General features: G+C 33.4%; 1 protein-coding gene across 7 annotated transcripts in view; it reads left to right on the plus strand.

Annotated features, from left to right (window-relative positions):
* FAM185A (family with sequence similarity 185 member A) overlaps nucleotides 1-16,241 on the plus strand; it is a 112,061-nt gene that overhangs the window by 4,508 nt on the left and 91,312 nt on the right. For 5 of the 7 annotated variants that reach the window (XR_013995330.1, XM_081079555.1, XM_081079556.1 and 2 more), the window contains exons 3-4: nucleotides 3,205-3,297; nucleotides 8,160-8,298. Coding sequence is in view for 6 of the 7 variants with exons in the window: in XM_081079555.1 (XP_080935681.1) it covers nucleotides 3,205-3,297; nucleotides 8,160-8,298 (232 nt within the window). In the remaining variant the exon portion in view is untranslated. The remainder of the gene's footprint in view (nucleotides 1-3,204; nucleotides 3,298-8,159; nucleotides 8,299-16,241) is intronic. The other 2 variants (XM_081079559.1, XM_081079558.1) reach the window with 1 other exon arrangement.

The following is a 16,241-nucleotide window of genomic DNA, read 5'->3' on the forward strand; positions in this document are numbered from 1 at the left end:
TTAGATTTTCAGTTTCAAATCAAAATTAGAAACTAGTATGCTGCTATCATTCATCTTTTGATTTATCTGGTAATTCTGAAAGATCTTCTTGTCAATTTTCTCTTTTTTTGCCATTGTGGGCATAAAATGACAATTGGATCCTCAGCTTTGGCACTGTTGACATTTCGGTGCAGATAGTTCTGTGTGTCAGGGGCTGACCTGTGCGTTGCAGCATCCCTGGCCTCCACCCACTAAATGCCAGTAGCACATCGCTCAGTTATGACTCAGTTCTCAGAATGGAAAATATCTCCACACTTTGCCAAATGTCTTCTGGGGGACAAAATCACCTTAAGCCGAGGACTACCATTCTAGGTAAATCCATTGTTCTTCTGTTGTCTTATTTTTTTTTTTGTCTTTTAGCATAATTGGGAATAATTGACTAATAATGATGAATTAATTCCTAGGATAATGAAGTAGCAAAATGTTATAAGACATACGAAAAATAACATAAAGATCCCGTAATGTATTTTAGATTTATAAAAGAGTCCAGTGGACTGATAGGGTAATTTTAAGATAGAATAGGTTTTATTCTGTGTGTTTTTTTTTAAATAAGTATATTTTCTATTTGTTTTTTGGAAAACCTCTAAGAAAGAATAAAAGTTATGAAATAATCAGTCCTTACAAATAGAATAGCTCAAAAAGAAATTTGAGAACTAAATTTGGGTCCAGTGGATCCTAATGGTATACACCAAGGGTTAAGAGATTTACTCCTAAGATCTTAGGATTTAACTGACTTAAATTCACAAATGGAAACATTTGGTAAAATATCTTGTTTAAGTTTTAAATACGGTATAATAATCATTATCTCGAATTAATAATTGCCTATTAATACCAATTTCTCTTCCACTCATTTTAAGACTTGAAATATATTTGATCTATGCAATAAAATGTTTATAGCAATAATAATAGCTACTGTTTATTGAGCCCTTATTATGTACCAGAAAATTTAGGTAAGCCTTCATTTAATCCTTGAATTATCTCCTTTTATCAAGGAAGAAACTATGAGGCACCAAGAGATTGAGGAATTTAGTTAGGTTCACATAGCTAATAAATTGAGCTGAGATTTGAACTTGGGTCTTTCTGATTTCCCCATTTATGCTTTTTCCACCTTTCTTTATTGTCCAAGCAAAATGTATGACAATACTACATTTAACTAAGTAAATTTTTTAGGCAGCAGACCCTTAACTCATTGAATGCCAGATATTTACATTTTTAAAAATAGAGCATAGTAGTTTGTTGTACTACATAGTGATTTAAATATTTATTTTAACTATTTTACATATTTTTTAAAATTTTATAATCTGCTTAACATTTTTTTGGAATTAAATGATCTTTAAATTATAAAAATAGCTCTTAACATTTTTGAGCCTTAGACCTCTTTGAAAACCTGATGACTGTCTCCTTAGAAAAAAGTGCATATGTATTTGAAATTTTGCTTATAATTTCGTAAGTTTCACAGATTCTGTACAAATTCATGTAGGCTTGGTTAAATGTGCCTGATATAAAATAACGGTTGTTTTGGAGATACTCTTTTCTAGAGTTCATCAATTACTTGTCTGCTTGATAAAAAATTATATATAATTTTACTTCAGACTCATGTTTCTATGGGCATGAAGTAGTCTACAATGCTATAATACAGATAAACTTTTTAATTATGATTCATTTTGTCCTTTTCACTAAATGTTTTGAAATTCGTTCCTGGGCTGTTTTGCCTAAGGTTTTACTATTTTACCCCCTGAATAATCAAGCAACCAGAAAGTATATACTTGTCTTGAATTTTTACTCCCAATGTTTTAGACGCTTCTCTGCTGTTGCTGGTCAAGATATTGGTGAGTTTGCTTTTGTTATTTTTCTTCCTCTGTTATTTACCTACTATTTTTCTCTTTATAATTGTAGCAGAACTGAAGATATATGTAAATGGTTAAGGTAAACTACTCTGAAAAATAAACCAAACATCTAATGGCTCATACCACTATAGTTTATTTCTTAATTGTGTCCAAGTGTGTGGGTGGCTGTTTCTGTTTAATATTTCTAGGTTCATCTCTGGCTCTGCCATGTCTTAGAGCCTTATTGTAATCTGCACTCATTTGGTGAAAAGGCAGAGCATAGAGAAGGCATACCAACTCTTCTAAAAGGACAAGCCTGGAAATTGCATATAGCATTTCCATTTACAGTCTCTTGGCAAAAACTGAGCAACACCTAAGGGGTAAAGGAAGCTGGAAAATACAATCTCTTCATGGGCCCAGCTATACTCTTACTTTGGAGAAAAAAATGGATTTTTGTGGACTTATAATAGCTTCTGTCACAGTTGCCAAGTTTGAAATCAAGTCTCTCTTTCTCTCTCTGTCTCTCTGTCTCTCGGTCTCTCTGTCTCTCTCTCTGTCTCTCTGTCTCTCTCTCTTTCTCACACACACACACACTTTTTGTTTTGGTCTAGCAGAGGAGGCTAACTCACCACTATTTTCATTTGTGCTTAGAGGAATTTTCAGTTAGTTCCAGTTTCAGGGGTATGTTGTGCTAGAAAGTTTAACAGTCCGTTGGCTGTTAACCTAAGTGTGAATATATTCTTTAGAAGACCCCAGTCATAAGAGTGTGGGTTCTATTAGGTCAGATTTTGTTGTTTTCTAACAGTGTCACCTGATAAATTTATTTATTTTTTCTGATTCTTGGATTTCTCATGTGAAATGAGGAAAATATAATATCCATTTGTCTGAGTTATTGTGAGGATTAAATGATAGTTAATGTAATGTAGCGAACATTATATATGGTGCAAAGAAAATGCCAAATAAGTGATAAATATCATTGTTATTACTAATGATGACCAATAAGAGTGATTATGGTGTTATCCTCATCCCCATTTCTGTTCAGTTAGCCAACCACTGTGATTTTTCATTCCCAAGTTCTTTTTCAGTGAAGCTAGTGGAAGCTCCAGTCACTCTTCTTTTTCCCTTTGAGTCCAGATGGCTTTATTTAATCCCTTTAACAGCAGTTGACATTCTTTTCTGGTTGATGTTATTATTCCAAATAGTGCATTTCTATTTTCCCTTTTCCTCTTTTGCTGCTTTATTGTTATTTAAAAAGAAACTTTTAAAATGTTGGAAAATTTTTTATTAGTATAAGTCAAATTTATTCTTCTCTATATGTATTTTTGTATTTGTCTTTCAGAGTCAAAAACTACATGTTCAAGCAAAAGGAGGCAAAGTGATCTGTCTGGGAACAGTTTATGGAAATATAGATATTTGTGCATCAGATAAAAGTGTAAGATTGAAACTTTCTTGTTTTAGTAATTACAGTTTTGCATCAAATTGGCTCTACAGCGGGTAGGCTCTACAGAATTTGTGGCATAACATTCCTTCTTTAATGCATTTTAATTCATTGGTAAATTCAAATTTCAAATTCAGGTGATTAAATATTATACACTTTAAATTTTAGTTTGTGATTTAATACTTTTGACAGTTATTTAGTTTCTTATTTGGAATCAATAACATCTTTAAATACTTAATGTTTTAATTCTAGTTCTGAAGAAATTTTTATTTTTATGATCATGGATTAAAATCGATCATTAAGTAACACCACCATAGTTGGGATTAAATTTTTCTTCTGTGTTATGTTTGAGTATTTTTCCAAGATCTGTTTACTTTGCCTTTAGCGACAATTGAAAGATGAGTTCAAAAGTCAAACTTCCTTCAGTGTTTTCCACAAGATGGCACCACTAGTTTACATTACTGTTCTCCAAAAGCTTTTATTAGCTATAGAGATTTTGGTTGTTATAAGATAGTTTGTATTTTTTAATCAACTTTTGTTGCTTCCTGTGATTCAGCATAGTATTAAGAGTAAAGGTATAATTTTGAAGTATAATCTGTCATAATTGTTTTTAATATGATCGATAATGTTTTAAATCTGAAAAAGGTCAAAGTCACTTCTACAATTTGCAAGGATCTTTTGCTATAAATTTGTTCGTTTTCATACTCAGCTTTATTCACAGATAATTGATAGGGAGCAATTGAGAGTATATCTTATAGATTGGTAGGGAGGAATTGAGAGTATATCTTATGTTGGCATAATTAGACAAGGTAGATTATAACACTAATTGTTTCTACTGTTGTAGCTTTTATTTTCTAGCATCAACTTGTGGGAGACTGTTTAAACCCACACATTTAAATTTATCCTTTAAATTAAACTAGGAAAGTATTGAAAGATTGCCTTGCCTGATGTGGCAGCTCTTTTGAGATGGCATTGAGTTTTACCTCTCAGGTTGCTTTGGTCTTGAAGGTGCAAAGGGAAATTAGACAACTTTGCAGCTCTTCAAGCTCTGTCCTTTAAATGATGGCTTGTGGTACTTGCAATTATCTAAGTTAGCAGAATATTACATATTGACATTCAACTATAAGTATCAAAAAAGAATTTAAATTATCTCTTCATCGTTTGCTATTTTGAATATTTTGGCCCCTATTTCCACTCATTTTTGTTTGTTCTAACTTTCATGGTTTAGTGCATATTTGTTTATTCCTACTTTTTATTATACTATTTTGTTTCTTGCCAATTGAGTTTTGTGCTGTACTAACGAATAAGTCTAGATACTTCCATTATATACAGTGTTAATTTTTTTTAAAAAATATTTTTTTATTGGGGAAGGTGAACAGGATTTTATTGGGGTACAAACAGTGTGTACTTCTAGGACTTTTTTCCAAGTCAAGTTGTTGTCCTTTCAGTCTTAGTTGTGGAAGGCGCAGCTCAGCTCCAGGTCCAGTTGCCGTTGCTAGTTGCAGGGGGCACAGCCCACTATCCCTTGCGGGATACCTTGTGGTTGAGAGTACGCGCTCCAACCAACTGAGCCATCCGGGAGCTCAGCGGCAGCTCAGCTCAAGGTGCCGTGTTCAATCTTAGTTGCAGGGGGCACAGCCAACCATCCCTTGCGGGACTCGAGAAGTTGAACCGGCAACCTTGTGGTTGAGAGCCCACTGGCCCATGTGGGAATCGAACTGGCAGCCTTCGGAGTTAGGAGCACGGAGCTCCAACCGCCTGAGCCACCGACCGGCCTGTACAGTGTTAATTTTTAAAGCATATTTCTAATTTTCTGTTTTATATAAAATAAATGCTTATGAAATGATAACTTTTAATATACAACTTACACAGAAATATGCTTTTGCATATTTGAGAGGTAGCATAGTGAATTGGTTAAGAGCACAGAATTATTGAGAACCAAACTACCTGGGTTTGAATCCTGGCTTGGCTATTTACTAAGTTCTTTAACTTCAGAGAAGTTACTTTATCTGTCCTCTTTTTTGGAAAAATGAAATTATAGTAATATACTTAACTCAGAGGGTTGTTATGAGAATTAAATTAGTTAATGACACAGTACTTAAAACAATGTCTGACACATAGCTAACTCTAACATAGTGTTTATTGTAATGATGATGATGAAGGTAAATAAAACACAGATAACAAAGATAATTGAATCACTCTTAGATCTCCCAGGTAACTTTACTGAGACTTCGTTTCATTATTCATGAAACAGGGACGATGTGATTTGTTTTTCATACTCAACAAGATTGTGAGAATCAAATGAGCGCTATAAACATTTAACAGCATTCTTTATGTGTTATTTTATATGGAGTGGCTGTTTTTAAATTTTATCATTAAGTTCAGTATCCTGTTCGGTACAGAGATGATAGAAATTCATTTTATCTGATCGTTGGATAAATTGATGACAGTTGTTAGTTGACCTCTTTCTTAGCTTGGGCTACAAAGCCACAGTGCTTTCTTAAAACTTGGTTTTCATTATATGTAATGTTATTTTATATAACTAAATTTATGAAAAGTTTTCCTTCTCATATAGAAAAGAAAATTAATTTATAATAATATCTCTGTCAGGAGGGTATTGATTTTTGGATCTACTTTTTAAAAATTTTTTTAAGTAGGTATTTCTGTTAATAAGCAAGCTATACAGTTTAATCCAAAGAGTCTATGACTTTTTGTTCCATTAGCATTAATAACTATAAAGTAGAGCCTCACTATTTTGTTGTTAACTGTAGTGTCCTAAGTTTAGTAGTTCTAGTTAGTATCTGATATTGTGCATTACCTGTGGTCCTCAGTGAATTTTGAATTTCTCTCAAATTAATTTTATGGAATGATTGGTTAAAATAACTATAATATATTATTGTCGTGGGGGAGGTATTATACTTTCACTTGATTTCATTTGCTTTGGTGGAACAGTGGAGGATACTTTTCTGGCTTCCTACAGAGTAAAATATGTGTTTAATGAACAAAGTAAATCTTTGACATTTTCCAGATACTCACAAGGAGTCTCTTAAAAGCTTTGTTTGGTTGTGGGGAGAGTCTAATCAAAAGTGCCTCTTTGCCAATTCAATTGAGTTTCAAATATTCTTTCAGTATTTATCATTTGGTGTTCCCTAAAACAAACTCACTATCTATAAAAAGCTACAGTACTCCTACTTGTTATCTACTTTATGGAAATTTGGAAATTTTGAAACCATGCATATAACTTTTCATAAAGAAACTTTGTAGGTAAAGGATAAATTTTTTCAGGAGTTTTATACCTTTACTATAACACTGAAGAATGCAAAACATTTGTATTCTGACAAATTTGAATGTACATAAAATATCTTTTTTTTGACAGAATTATTGAAACTAGATTTAAAGTAAAAATTCCTATGAATCCATAATTAACTTAAAAGAAACTGTAATAGATAAGAAGCAATTGGGTGTATATTATATACTTAATAAAAGTCCATTAGAAAAGAAAGTTACGTACTTCAAATCCAAAGGGCAAAGTAGTTCTTATTTGCTTCTCATAAGAACCTCAGAGTACTTTTCTTTCTCTTTTCATACTTCTGTTTATCTTCTAATATTTTAGTATTGTTGGAACTCCATTCTTATTTAAAAATATTTTGAGCTCTTAACAGTTTCTGAAGGACATATTAGGAGTGCATTATACTAATGTCCATGTGTTCAAAAATAGAGATGTTTCTTTAAACATCCTAGTATAATACTTGAATTTGACCTTGGGCAAAACTCTGGCAAACATTCCTGGTGATTCAGTTTTTATGTCAACAATTTTATATTAACATTAATTTATCCTTAAAAAACATTTGCTTAAAATGCTATGAAATGATTTGGAATCTTAAATTAGATATCTTCATTTTATATTGTGCTCAATATTTGAGACAAATACATACTACATTTTGTTAGGGGAACTTAGGAACAAATACAAAATTCCCTCATTTTGTTCAGTGGAAACCTACTGTCTTATTAGCTGTAAAGTGGAAAAATTCTAGAAATAATATTTATTCACTGTATTAACAGATGAAAGAAAATCATGATAGTCTTAATAAAATCAGATGAAGTATGTGCTAAAATTCATGATTTAAATAGCAACAACAATAAAACAAATTTGAAATATGAGGGAACTTTCTTAATTTGATAAAAGGTATCTGTAGCAAACATCATACTCAGTGATACAATGTTGAAAACTTTCCCTCTGAGAACAGGAATAAGATAAAGATGCTTACTATCCCTGGGCTTCTAGTCATCATTGAATTGGAGGCCTGAGCAAGATAGTAAGGGAGGAATGAGCAGGAAAAACAGTATTAATATAAGGATGAGAAGGGAAGAAATGAAACTATCACTTATATACAATATAATTATGCATGTAGAAAATTTTTTTAATTCAGGTAAATTATTAGAATTAGTGAGTTTAGTGAAGTTGTTGGATTTAAGGTCAAATACAAAAGCCAACTAAGATAAAATGAAGTTAAAAATTACATCTTTTATAATAAATACACTTAGAAAATATCAAATAGGAATAAATTTAACATAAGATGAAGGAAAACTCTACACAGAAAATATAAAACATTATTAAAAGAAATTAAAGATCTAAGTAAATGAAGAAATATAATGGGTCTGTTCCACATTCCACAGAGAATACACCATTGCTCACAATCGTCTAACAGATCGAGTTAGGCAGTCAAAAGTCACTAAAGTGATTCTGCGCAGGATAGTAACTTTTTTGCAGTTGCCTACAAATTCTATAGGTACCATTTTGACTTTTTACCAGTCTTTGTTTTATAATGAACTGATTTGAGTCTTTTTCTTACTAGACTGTGACTGTAGACAAACTGCTGGGAAGTGCTGTTAATATATCTACTGAAGATGGTTTGCTGAAAGCCAAGTATCTTTATACAGAATCGTCATTTTTATCTTCTGCTGCTGGGGATATTACATTAGGAAGTGTTCATGGTAAGATGACAAATGCCTAATGCATCTCAGACTTCCCACATAATACCAATTTTAGGAGATGACTGTTTATCTGTAGTTGAAAGATCTGCCATTAGGAAGCTGGCCCTCTAAATAATTAATTGCAGACTAACCATCTTTTAAAAAACTCATAAAATAAAATGACCTATGAGCTATGAATTTTATTTTGGCAAGAAATTGAATATTAGGCTGTTACACATGCGAGTAATAATAATTCTATGCATTTTTAATGCATTTCCTTATAAAAGGAAACAAGGAAATATATGCAGGAGATATTCAGAGGAAACCACAATGAAATAAAAGCAGTGTTAAAAATAAAGATGAGTTTTGAGTGGTTGCTTTTATGTTATGATAAGAAAGTTAAGGATTGAATAGATTAATGAAACATTTGTGTGGAATCTAATTATAGAAACTCAGTGATACTATATGGACTAAAATGTTTTATGTGTGTTAGTACTAACTTGTCAGGAGGGAGTGGAATCAAATATTCAAACTATTGAAAGAGAGAAATTACCAGCCAAGAATAATATATCCAGCAAAGTTATCCTTTAGATATGAAGGAGGAATAAAGACCTTTCTAGATATACAGAAGCTGAGGGAATTTTCCACCACAAAGCCTGTGTTACAGGAAATACTGAAGGAGGTTATTCTACCTGAAAAAAAAGACAAGAGGATATAAAACTATGAGTAAGATGACTAACAGACAGAAGCAGGAAATGACAACCCCTACACAGAATAGGGCACTATATACTTAAACATAACATAAAGGGTAAAGGAGATAAAAACAAAAAAAGAGACAGCGAAGAAGACAATTTGCTACCACAACTCAAGTGAACTCACAGCATAAATCGGGATAATTTGTGACAACAAAAAACATAAAAGGGTAAGATGGTGAAGTTTTGAATTTGCAAAGAGGAATGGAGTTAAGAAACATGCTGAAGAAAAAGGACTACTATATATATCGTGCTTCCTTAAAAATAAGACCTAGCCAGACAGTCAGCTCAAATGCATCTTTTGGAGCAAAAATTAATATAAGACTCGGTTTTATTTTACTATAATATAAGACTGGATTTTATATAATATAGTGTAATGTAATACCAGATATAATATGATACCAGGTCTTATATTAATTTTTGCTCCAAAAAACACATTAAGACTGATTGTCCAGCTAGGTCTTATTTTCGGGGAAACACAGTATGAAATTTTCTTTTACATAAACTTATTGGTAACTATTCAAAAAAAAAAATCCAGAATGAGATACATAACATAAAAAAAGAGGAAACGGGAAAAAATCATAGAATACCACCAAACTAAAATAACAGAAACACAAAGGCAAAGAAACAATGGAGACACTGAGCTACCAGAAAACAAAAGATAAAATGGTTATAGGAAATCCTCATGTATCAGTAATCACCCTAAATGTAAATGGACTGAACTCACCAATAAAAAGGCACAGAGTAGCAGATTGGATCAAAAAGCAAAACCCAGTCATACGCTGTCTTCAAGGGACACATCTCAGCTACAAGGACAAATATAGACTCAAAGTGAAAGGGTTTAAAACGATACTCCAAGCAAATGGCATCTAGAGAAAAGTGAGTGTAGTTATATTTATACATGACAAAACCGACTTCAAGATGAAAAAAGGTAACTATGCAAAGATTGGCATTTTATAATGATAAAGGGGACAATACACCAATAAAACATAGCACTCATCAATATATATGCTCCCAATCTAGGAGCACCAAAATATATAAAGCAACTACTAACAAAACTAAAGGGAGAAATTGACAAAAACGCAATTACAATAGGGGGCCTAATATGCCATTTTCAGCTAGGAATAGATCATCCAAATAGAAAATCAATAAGTAAATATCATCCTTAAATGACACATTAACCAAATGGACATAATTGATACTTGTGATTGTTCAGTCTGGAGCACCATGCTATACATTTTTTTCTAGTGCACGTGGAGCATTTTCAAGGATATACCATATGTTGGGACACAAAACTAGCCTCAACAAATTTAAGAATATTGAAATCATATCAAGCATATTCTCAGACCACAATATGTTGAAATTGGCGATAAACTGCAAAAAGAAAGTGGGAAAAACCACAAATACGTGAAAATTAAACAACATGATACTGGAGAATGACTGGGTCAAAGAATAAATAAAAGGAGAGATCAAAAGATACATAAAATCAAACGAGAATGAAAATACATCATATCAAAATTATTGGGATACTGTGAAAGTGGTATTAAGAGGGAAATTTATATCATTATAGGTCTATTCAGAAACAAGAAAAATCCCAAATAAACAACGTAGCATTACATCTTAAAGAACTACAAAAAGAACAAATGGAACCCAAAGTCAGCAGATGTAAGGAAATAATAAAAATTAGAGCAAATTAAATGAAATAGAGAACAAAAAGACAATAGGAAAAATTATGCAACAAACACCTGGTTGTTTGAAAAGATTAATAAAACTGACAAACCGTTGGCTACACTCACTAAGAAAAAAATACACAAATAAAATCAAGAAATGAAAGAGGAGAAGTTTTGACGGATACCACAGAAATACAAAGGCTCATATAAGACTACTATGAAGGACTATATTCTAACAAATTCAATAACCTAGAAGTTCTTAGAAACATATAAACCTTCCTAGACTGAATCACAGAGAACTGGAAAATCTAAATAGATCGATCAACAGTAAGGAAATTGAAACAATCATCCAAAACCTTCCCAAAAGCAACGGTCCCCAAGACCAGATGGCTTCACTAGTGAATTCTACCAAACATTCAAATATGATTTAATACCTGTCCTCCTCATACTCTCCAAACATTTGAAGAAGAAGCAATACTTCCTAACTCATTTTATGTGGCCAACATTACCCTGATACCCAAACCCAATAAGGATAACACAAGAAAAGAAAATTATAGACCAGTATCTCTGATGAATACATATGCAGAAATCCTAAACAAAATACTAGCAAATCGAATACAACAATACATTAAAAAGATTATATATCACAATCAAGTGGGGTTTATTCCAGGGATACAAGGGTGGTTTAGCATATGCAAATCGATCAATGTGATACATCACATAAAATAAAGGATAAAAATTATGATCATATCAATAGATGCAGAAAAGGCATTTGATAAGATACAACATCCATTTATGATTAAACAGTAAAATGGTATAGAAGGAAAAGACCTTCACATAATAAAGTCCATATACTACAAACCCTAATGTCATACTTATGGTGAAATACTGAGATTTTCCTCCAAGATTAGGAATAAGACAATGCCCTCTTTCACCAGTGTTATTCAACATAGTCCTGGAAGTGCTAGCTAGAGCAATCAGACAAGAGGAAGTCATCCAAATTGGGAATGAAGAAGTTAAATTGTCACTTTTTGCAGATGACATGATTCTTTGTATGGAAAACCCTAAAGACTTCACAAAATAACTATTAGAAACAGTAAACAAATGCAGTAAATTTGTAGGATACAAAATCAATGTACAAAAATTCATTGCATTCCAATATACTAACAATGACATTTCAGAAAAAGAAATGAAAAACCAATTCCTTTTGCAATTGCAACAAAAAGAATAAGATTTTAGGAATAATCTTAACAAAGTTTATAAAGACCTACACACTGAAAACTATAAGACATTAGTAAAAGAAATTGAAGAAGACACAAACAAATGGAAAGATATTCCATGTTCATGGGTTGGAAGAATCAACATAGTTAAAATGGTCACATTACTACCTAAGGCAACATACAAGTTTAATGCAATCCCATTCAAAATCCCAATGGAATTTTTTAAAGAAAGAACAAAAAATCATCAGATTTGTGTGGAATCAAAAAAGATCCTGAATAGCCAAAGGAATCCTAAGAAAAAAGAACAAGGCTGGAGGTATCACACTCCTTGACTTCAATTTATACTGCAAAGCCATAATAATCAAAACAGCATGGTATTGGCCAAAAAAGCAGACACACAGAGTAATGGAATAGAATTGAGAATCCAGAAATAAACCCACATGTATATGGGCAGATAATTTTCAACAAAGGAGTGAAAAATATACGCTGGAGAAAAGAAAGCCTCTTTAAAGGTGCTGGGAAAATTGCCACATGCAAAAGAATGAAACTAGACTGCTATCTGTCACCATATGGCAAAATTAACTCAAAATGGATCAAACACCTAAACATAAAACCTGAAACAATAGATTACATAGAAGAAAGCATAGGTATTAAACTTATGAACCTTGGGTTCAGAGAGGATTTTATGAATATGACCTCAAAGTGAAAGGAAGTAAAAGCAAAAATAATTAATGGGACTGTATCAAACTAAAAACTTCTCCACACCAAAAGAAACCATCAACAAAACAAAGAGGCAACCAACCGAATGGGAAAAGATATTTGCAAACAATACCTCTGATAAGGAGCCAATATCCAAAATATATAAACTCGTATTCAACAACAAATAAACAATCCAATTTAAAAATGGGCAGAGTTCCTGAACCGGCACTTCTCCCAAGAAGACACACAAACGGCCAACAGATACATGAAAAGGTGCTCAACATCAATAGTTCTGAGGGAAATGCAAATCAAAACCACAATGAGATACCACCTCGTACCTGTTAGATTGGCTATTAACAAGACAAGTAATAACAAGTGTTAGCAAGGATCTGGAGAAAAGGGAACACTCATACATTGCTGATGGGAATGTAAATTGGTATAGCCACTATGGAAAACCGTATGGAAGTTCCTCAAAAAAATTAAGTATAGAATTACCATACGACCCAGCAATCTCTCTTCTGGGTATCTACCCAGAAAATTACAAAACATTTATCTGTAAAGATATATGTACCCCTGTGTTCACTGCAGCTTTATTCACAGTGGCCAAGACATGGAGACAACCCAAGTGTCCCTCGATAGATGATTGGATAAAGAAGATGTGATATATATATATGTGATGGAATATTACTTCACCATAAGAAAAGACGAAATACTGCCATTTGTGACAACATGGATGGATCTTGAGAGTATCATGCTAAGCAAAATAAGACAGAAAAAGTCAAGAACCACATGACTTGTGGCATATAAAACTGAAAGAAACAAACAAGACAAACAAAAAATCATAGACACAGACAACAATTTAGTGGTTACCAGAGGGTAAGGGGGTGGAGGCGTGGAAGAAGAGTGAAAAGGGGGTCAATATATGATGGAAGAACTGACTTTGGGTGGTGAACATAATGCAATGTATAGATGATGTATTATAGAAATGTACACTTGAAATCTATATAATTTTACTAATCAATGTCACCACAGTAAGTTTAATAATGATTTAAGAAGAGTTCATTCCTTGGCTTTTGTAAAGCCTTTTATGTTTACTGACTTTTAATATGAAGTCCAATACCTTTCCTTGAGCAGTTTAAATCTGAGTCAGACCTAGATACTCTTTTGGACTATTGTCTCAGGTTGGGTTTCTTGAAAGCAGACTCTGAGATGGAAATTAAAGTGCAACAAATTTACTAGGGAGGCCTTTTGGGACCAATTCCATGCAAAGGACAGAAGTCCAACTTCCATGAGAGTAGTTGGACTCAGTTTGAACACTCCAAAGAGGGAGCTCTGAAGCTGGGATGGTCCTCAGAATTGTCTCAAGGTCAGGTGAGGGGAGCTGGACCTTTATATCCCCAATCATTGGATGCAAACTGGCCCAGGAAGGAGTATGATCTTGGGCCGAAATGGTTCTCTTCATTTGAGACAATTCCTTAAGAGAGCTGGCAGCTGAAGGCTGTCTGCCAGGAGTACTCCCAAATAAGCTCTTCACAGTTACAAAGGGGATTCTGGATCATAAATCACAGCATCCACTACAGTTGTATTTATTGATTCTTTCTGCACATTTATTGATCACCCACTTTGTGCCAGATTTTCAGGCACCAAAGATACAAAATTGAGCAAGAGATGATACCTATTCTGAGAGAACTTACAGTCTAGTGGAAGGATTGAATGTCATCTTCCTTATTTATAATATGAGTACAGCAGAGAGAAGGGGAAGGAAAAATTTGATCCAGTTGCCATTGTAGAAAAGTTTCCATGTTGTTCAACTCTCACAGTGGTTTCACCCTCACTCTGATTTTTCAGTGGCAGTAATATATAAAAGAGAGAAAAGAAAGACACCCTCCTCATTTCTTAGTCACTCATTAGTGCCTATCTACTTTTTAAAATCACCCTTCAGATAAGCCCATTTCTTGTCTCCCCCTTCCATACCATCTCTGTTTCCATCCTTGTTCTAAGGGATATGAGCATGCTACTTGAGTTTGGAGTTTGGGATTTGGAGATGGTCTGGGCATAGAAGCACAGGCTGTGTTCTAGCCTTGCGTGCTAGTATGTGAGAAGATGAGAGTCATGCTGGTGAAAGCAAGTCCCTATGTTCTAGCTACTGGGATTTTAGCAGGGAGAGATACAGCCCAAGGATCATTCCAAGCTGCAACTCTGAATAGATATTCTAGTGAATTCTTTGTTATAAATGGTGATGGTTATATAACACAAATGAGGTATACAGTTTGGCTATATTTGAACAAACTAGCTTGGGAATCTTAAAACACGTTTTTATGGAAAAATATGTTGCTACTTCTAAGTAGCTGACTTACAGAAAATAAACTTGGAGAATACGTACATTTTAACCTGCCTGTTCAAGATGTATTTAGTTTGGCTTCTTTTTTCTTAAGGCTTAAACTGATTTTTTTTTTCAGGTAGATTTTTAAAAACCCAGCATACAGATGTTGTACAAAGCCAATTATACCACAGATATGACAGTCACTGTCTTTTGATAGATTTACCAGATACATGAGTTTGGAGCCCTGGTGTCAGAGGTGGATGGGTGGTTGTTTGAAAGCAAATGTGTTAAATACCAAAGTGGGCCAGCCCCTTTCACCTAAGGGGCAATTGGATGTTTACACATAAAGAAAACAAAATTTAGAAATCTAATAGTTTGCTCTCAATGAAAAGTTAATTAGTGGAAAAGCAAGGATTTTATCCAAGTTCCTTGATTTTTTAGGAAATGTTTTTAAGCAGTGTTCAACAAATTTTTGTACATAGCCATGGTGAACTTCTTGATTGCAACAGAGATTCCAGCATTGCTTTGAGGGCTTCTTGCCTTGCTCTAGGGATGTTTCCTCTAGGCAGACAGCACTGCAACACAGATACACTGCTTCAGCTGTGTTCTGTACTGTGAACTCCAGTTTCAGGGTCCTGTATTATGCCTATGACACCTGGCACAACATGTGGATGTTCAGGTTCAGCTTAGCTTCATGGAGGCATTCAGGGACTCCGTTCATTCCATAAAAGAGATGCTGTCTTTAGTCTGTGGTTTCTAAGGCTTCCGTGAAAGGGAGAGCGTGAAATGTATTTGTTTGTGTTTTCTATTTGTTCCTATGCCCTGATGGCAAACTAATATTTAATTGTGCTAAGTACTAATTAAGAGAGGATGGTCAGTAGTGAGGAAAGGGATAATGAAAGAGTAATATGGTTTTTTTCTGGCCTTGCAAAGTGACCCCTATATGTATGTTGTCTCCTGTCTGTTTTAGAGAGAAAGAAAACCTTCCTTGAAATGGTTTGCTGGGGTTGGTTTTATTTACAACATAATTTAAACAAATTGATTAGGTTTAATATGTAAGCGTACTCATGATATTTATTGTAATGTTTTATATTTAACTTATTTGGAATAAGTGATTAATGAGTGATTAATGAATAGAACCGAATTTTAAATATTTAGATTCCCTATATAATTTAGAGTCTTATTTTAGGTTTTTGGGGAAACATACCTTGATAAATAAATTGCTAAGTATTAGTTCTCTCATTTTCTTAGTACTTCAGAAGTCCTTTGTTCCCCAAAGACTTAGCAATATGTACGTGCT

The sequence above is a fragment of the Rhinolophus hipposideros genome (assembly GCF_964194185.1).
Source record: "Rhinolophus hipposideros genome assembly, chromosome: 18".
Classification (NCBI taxonomy): Eukaryota; Metazoa; Chordata; class Mammalia; order Chiroptera; family Rhinolophidae; genus Rhinolophus; species Rhinolophus hipposideros.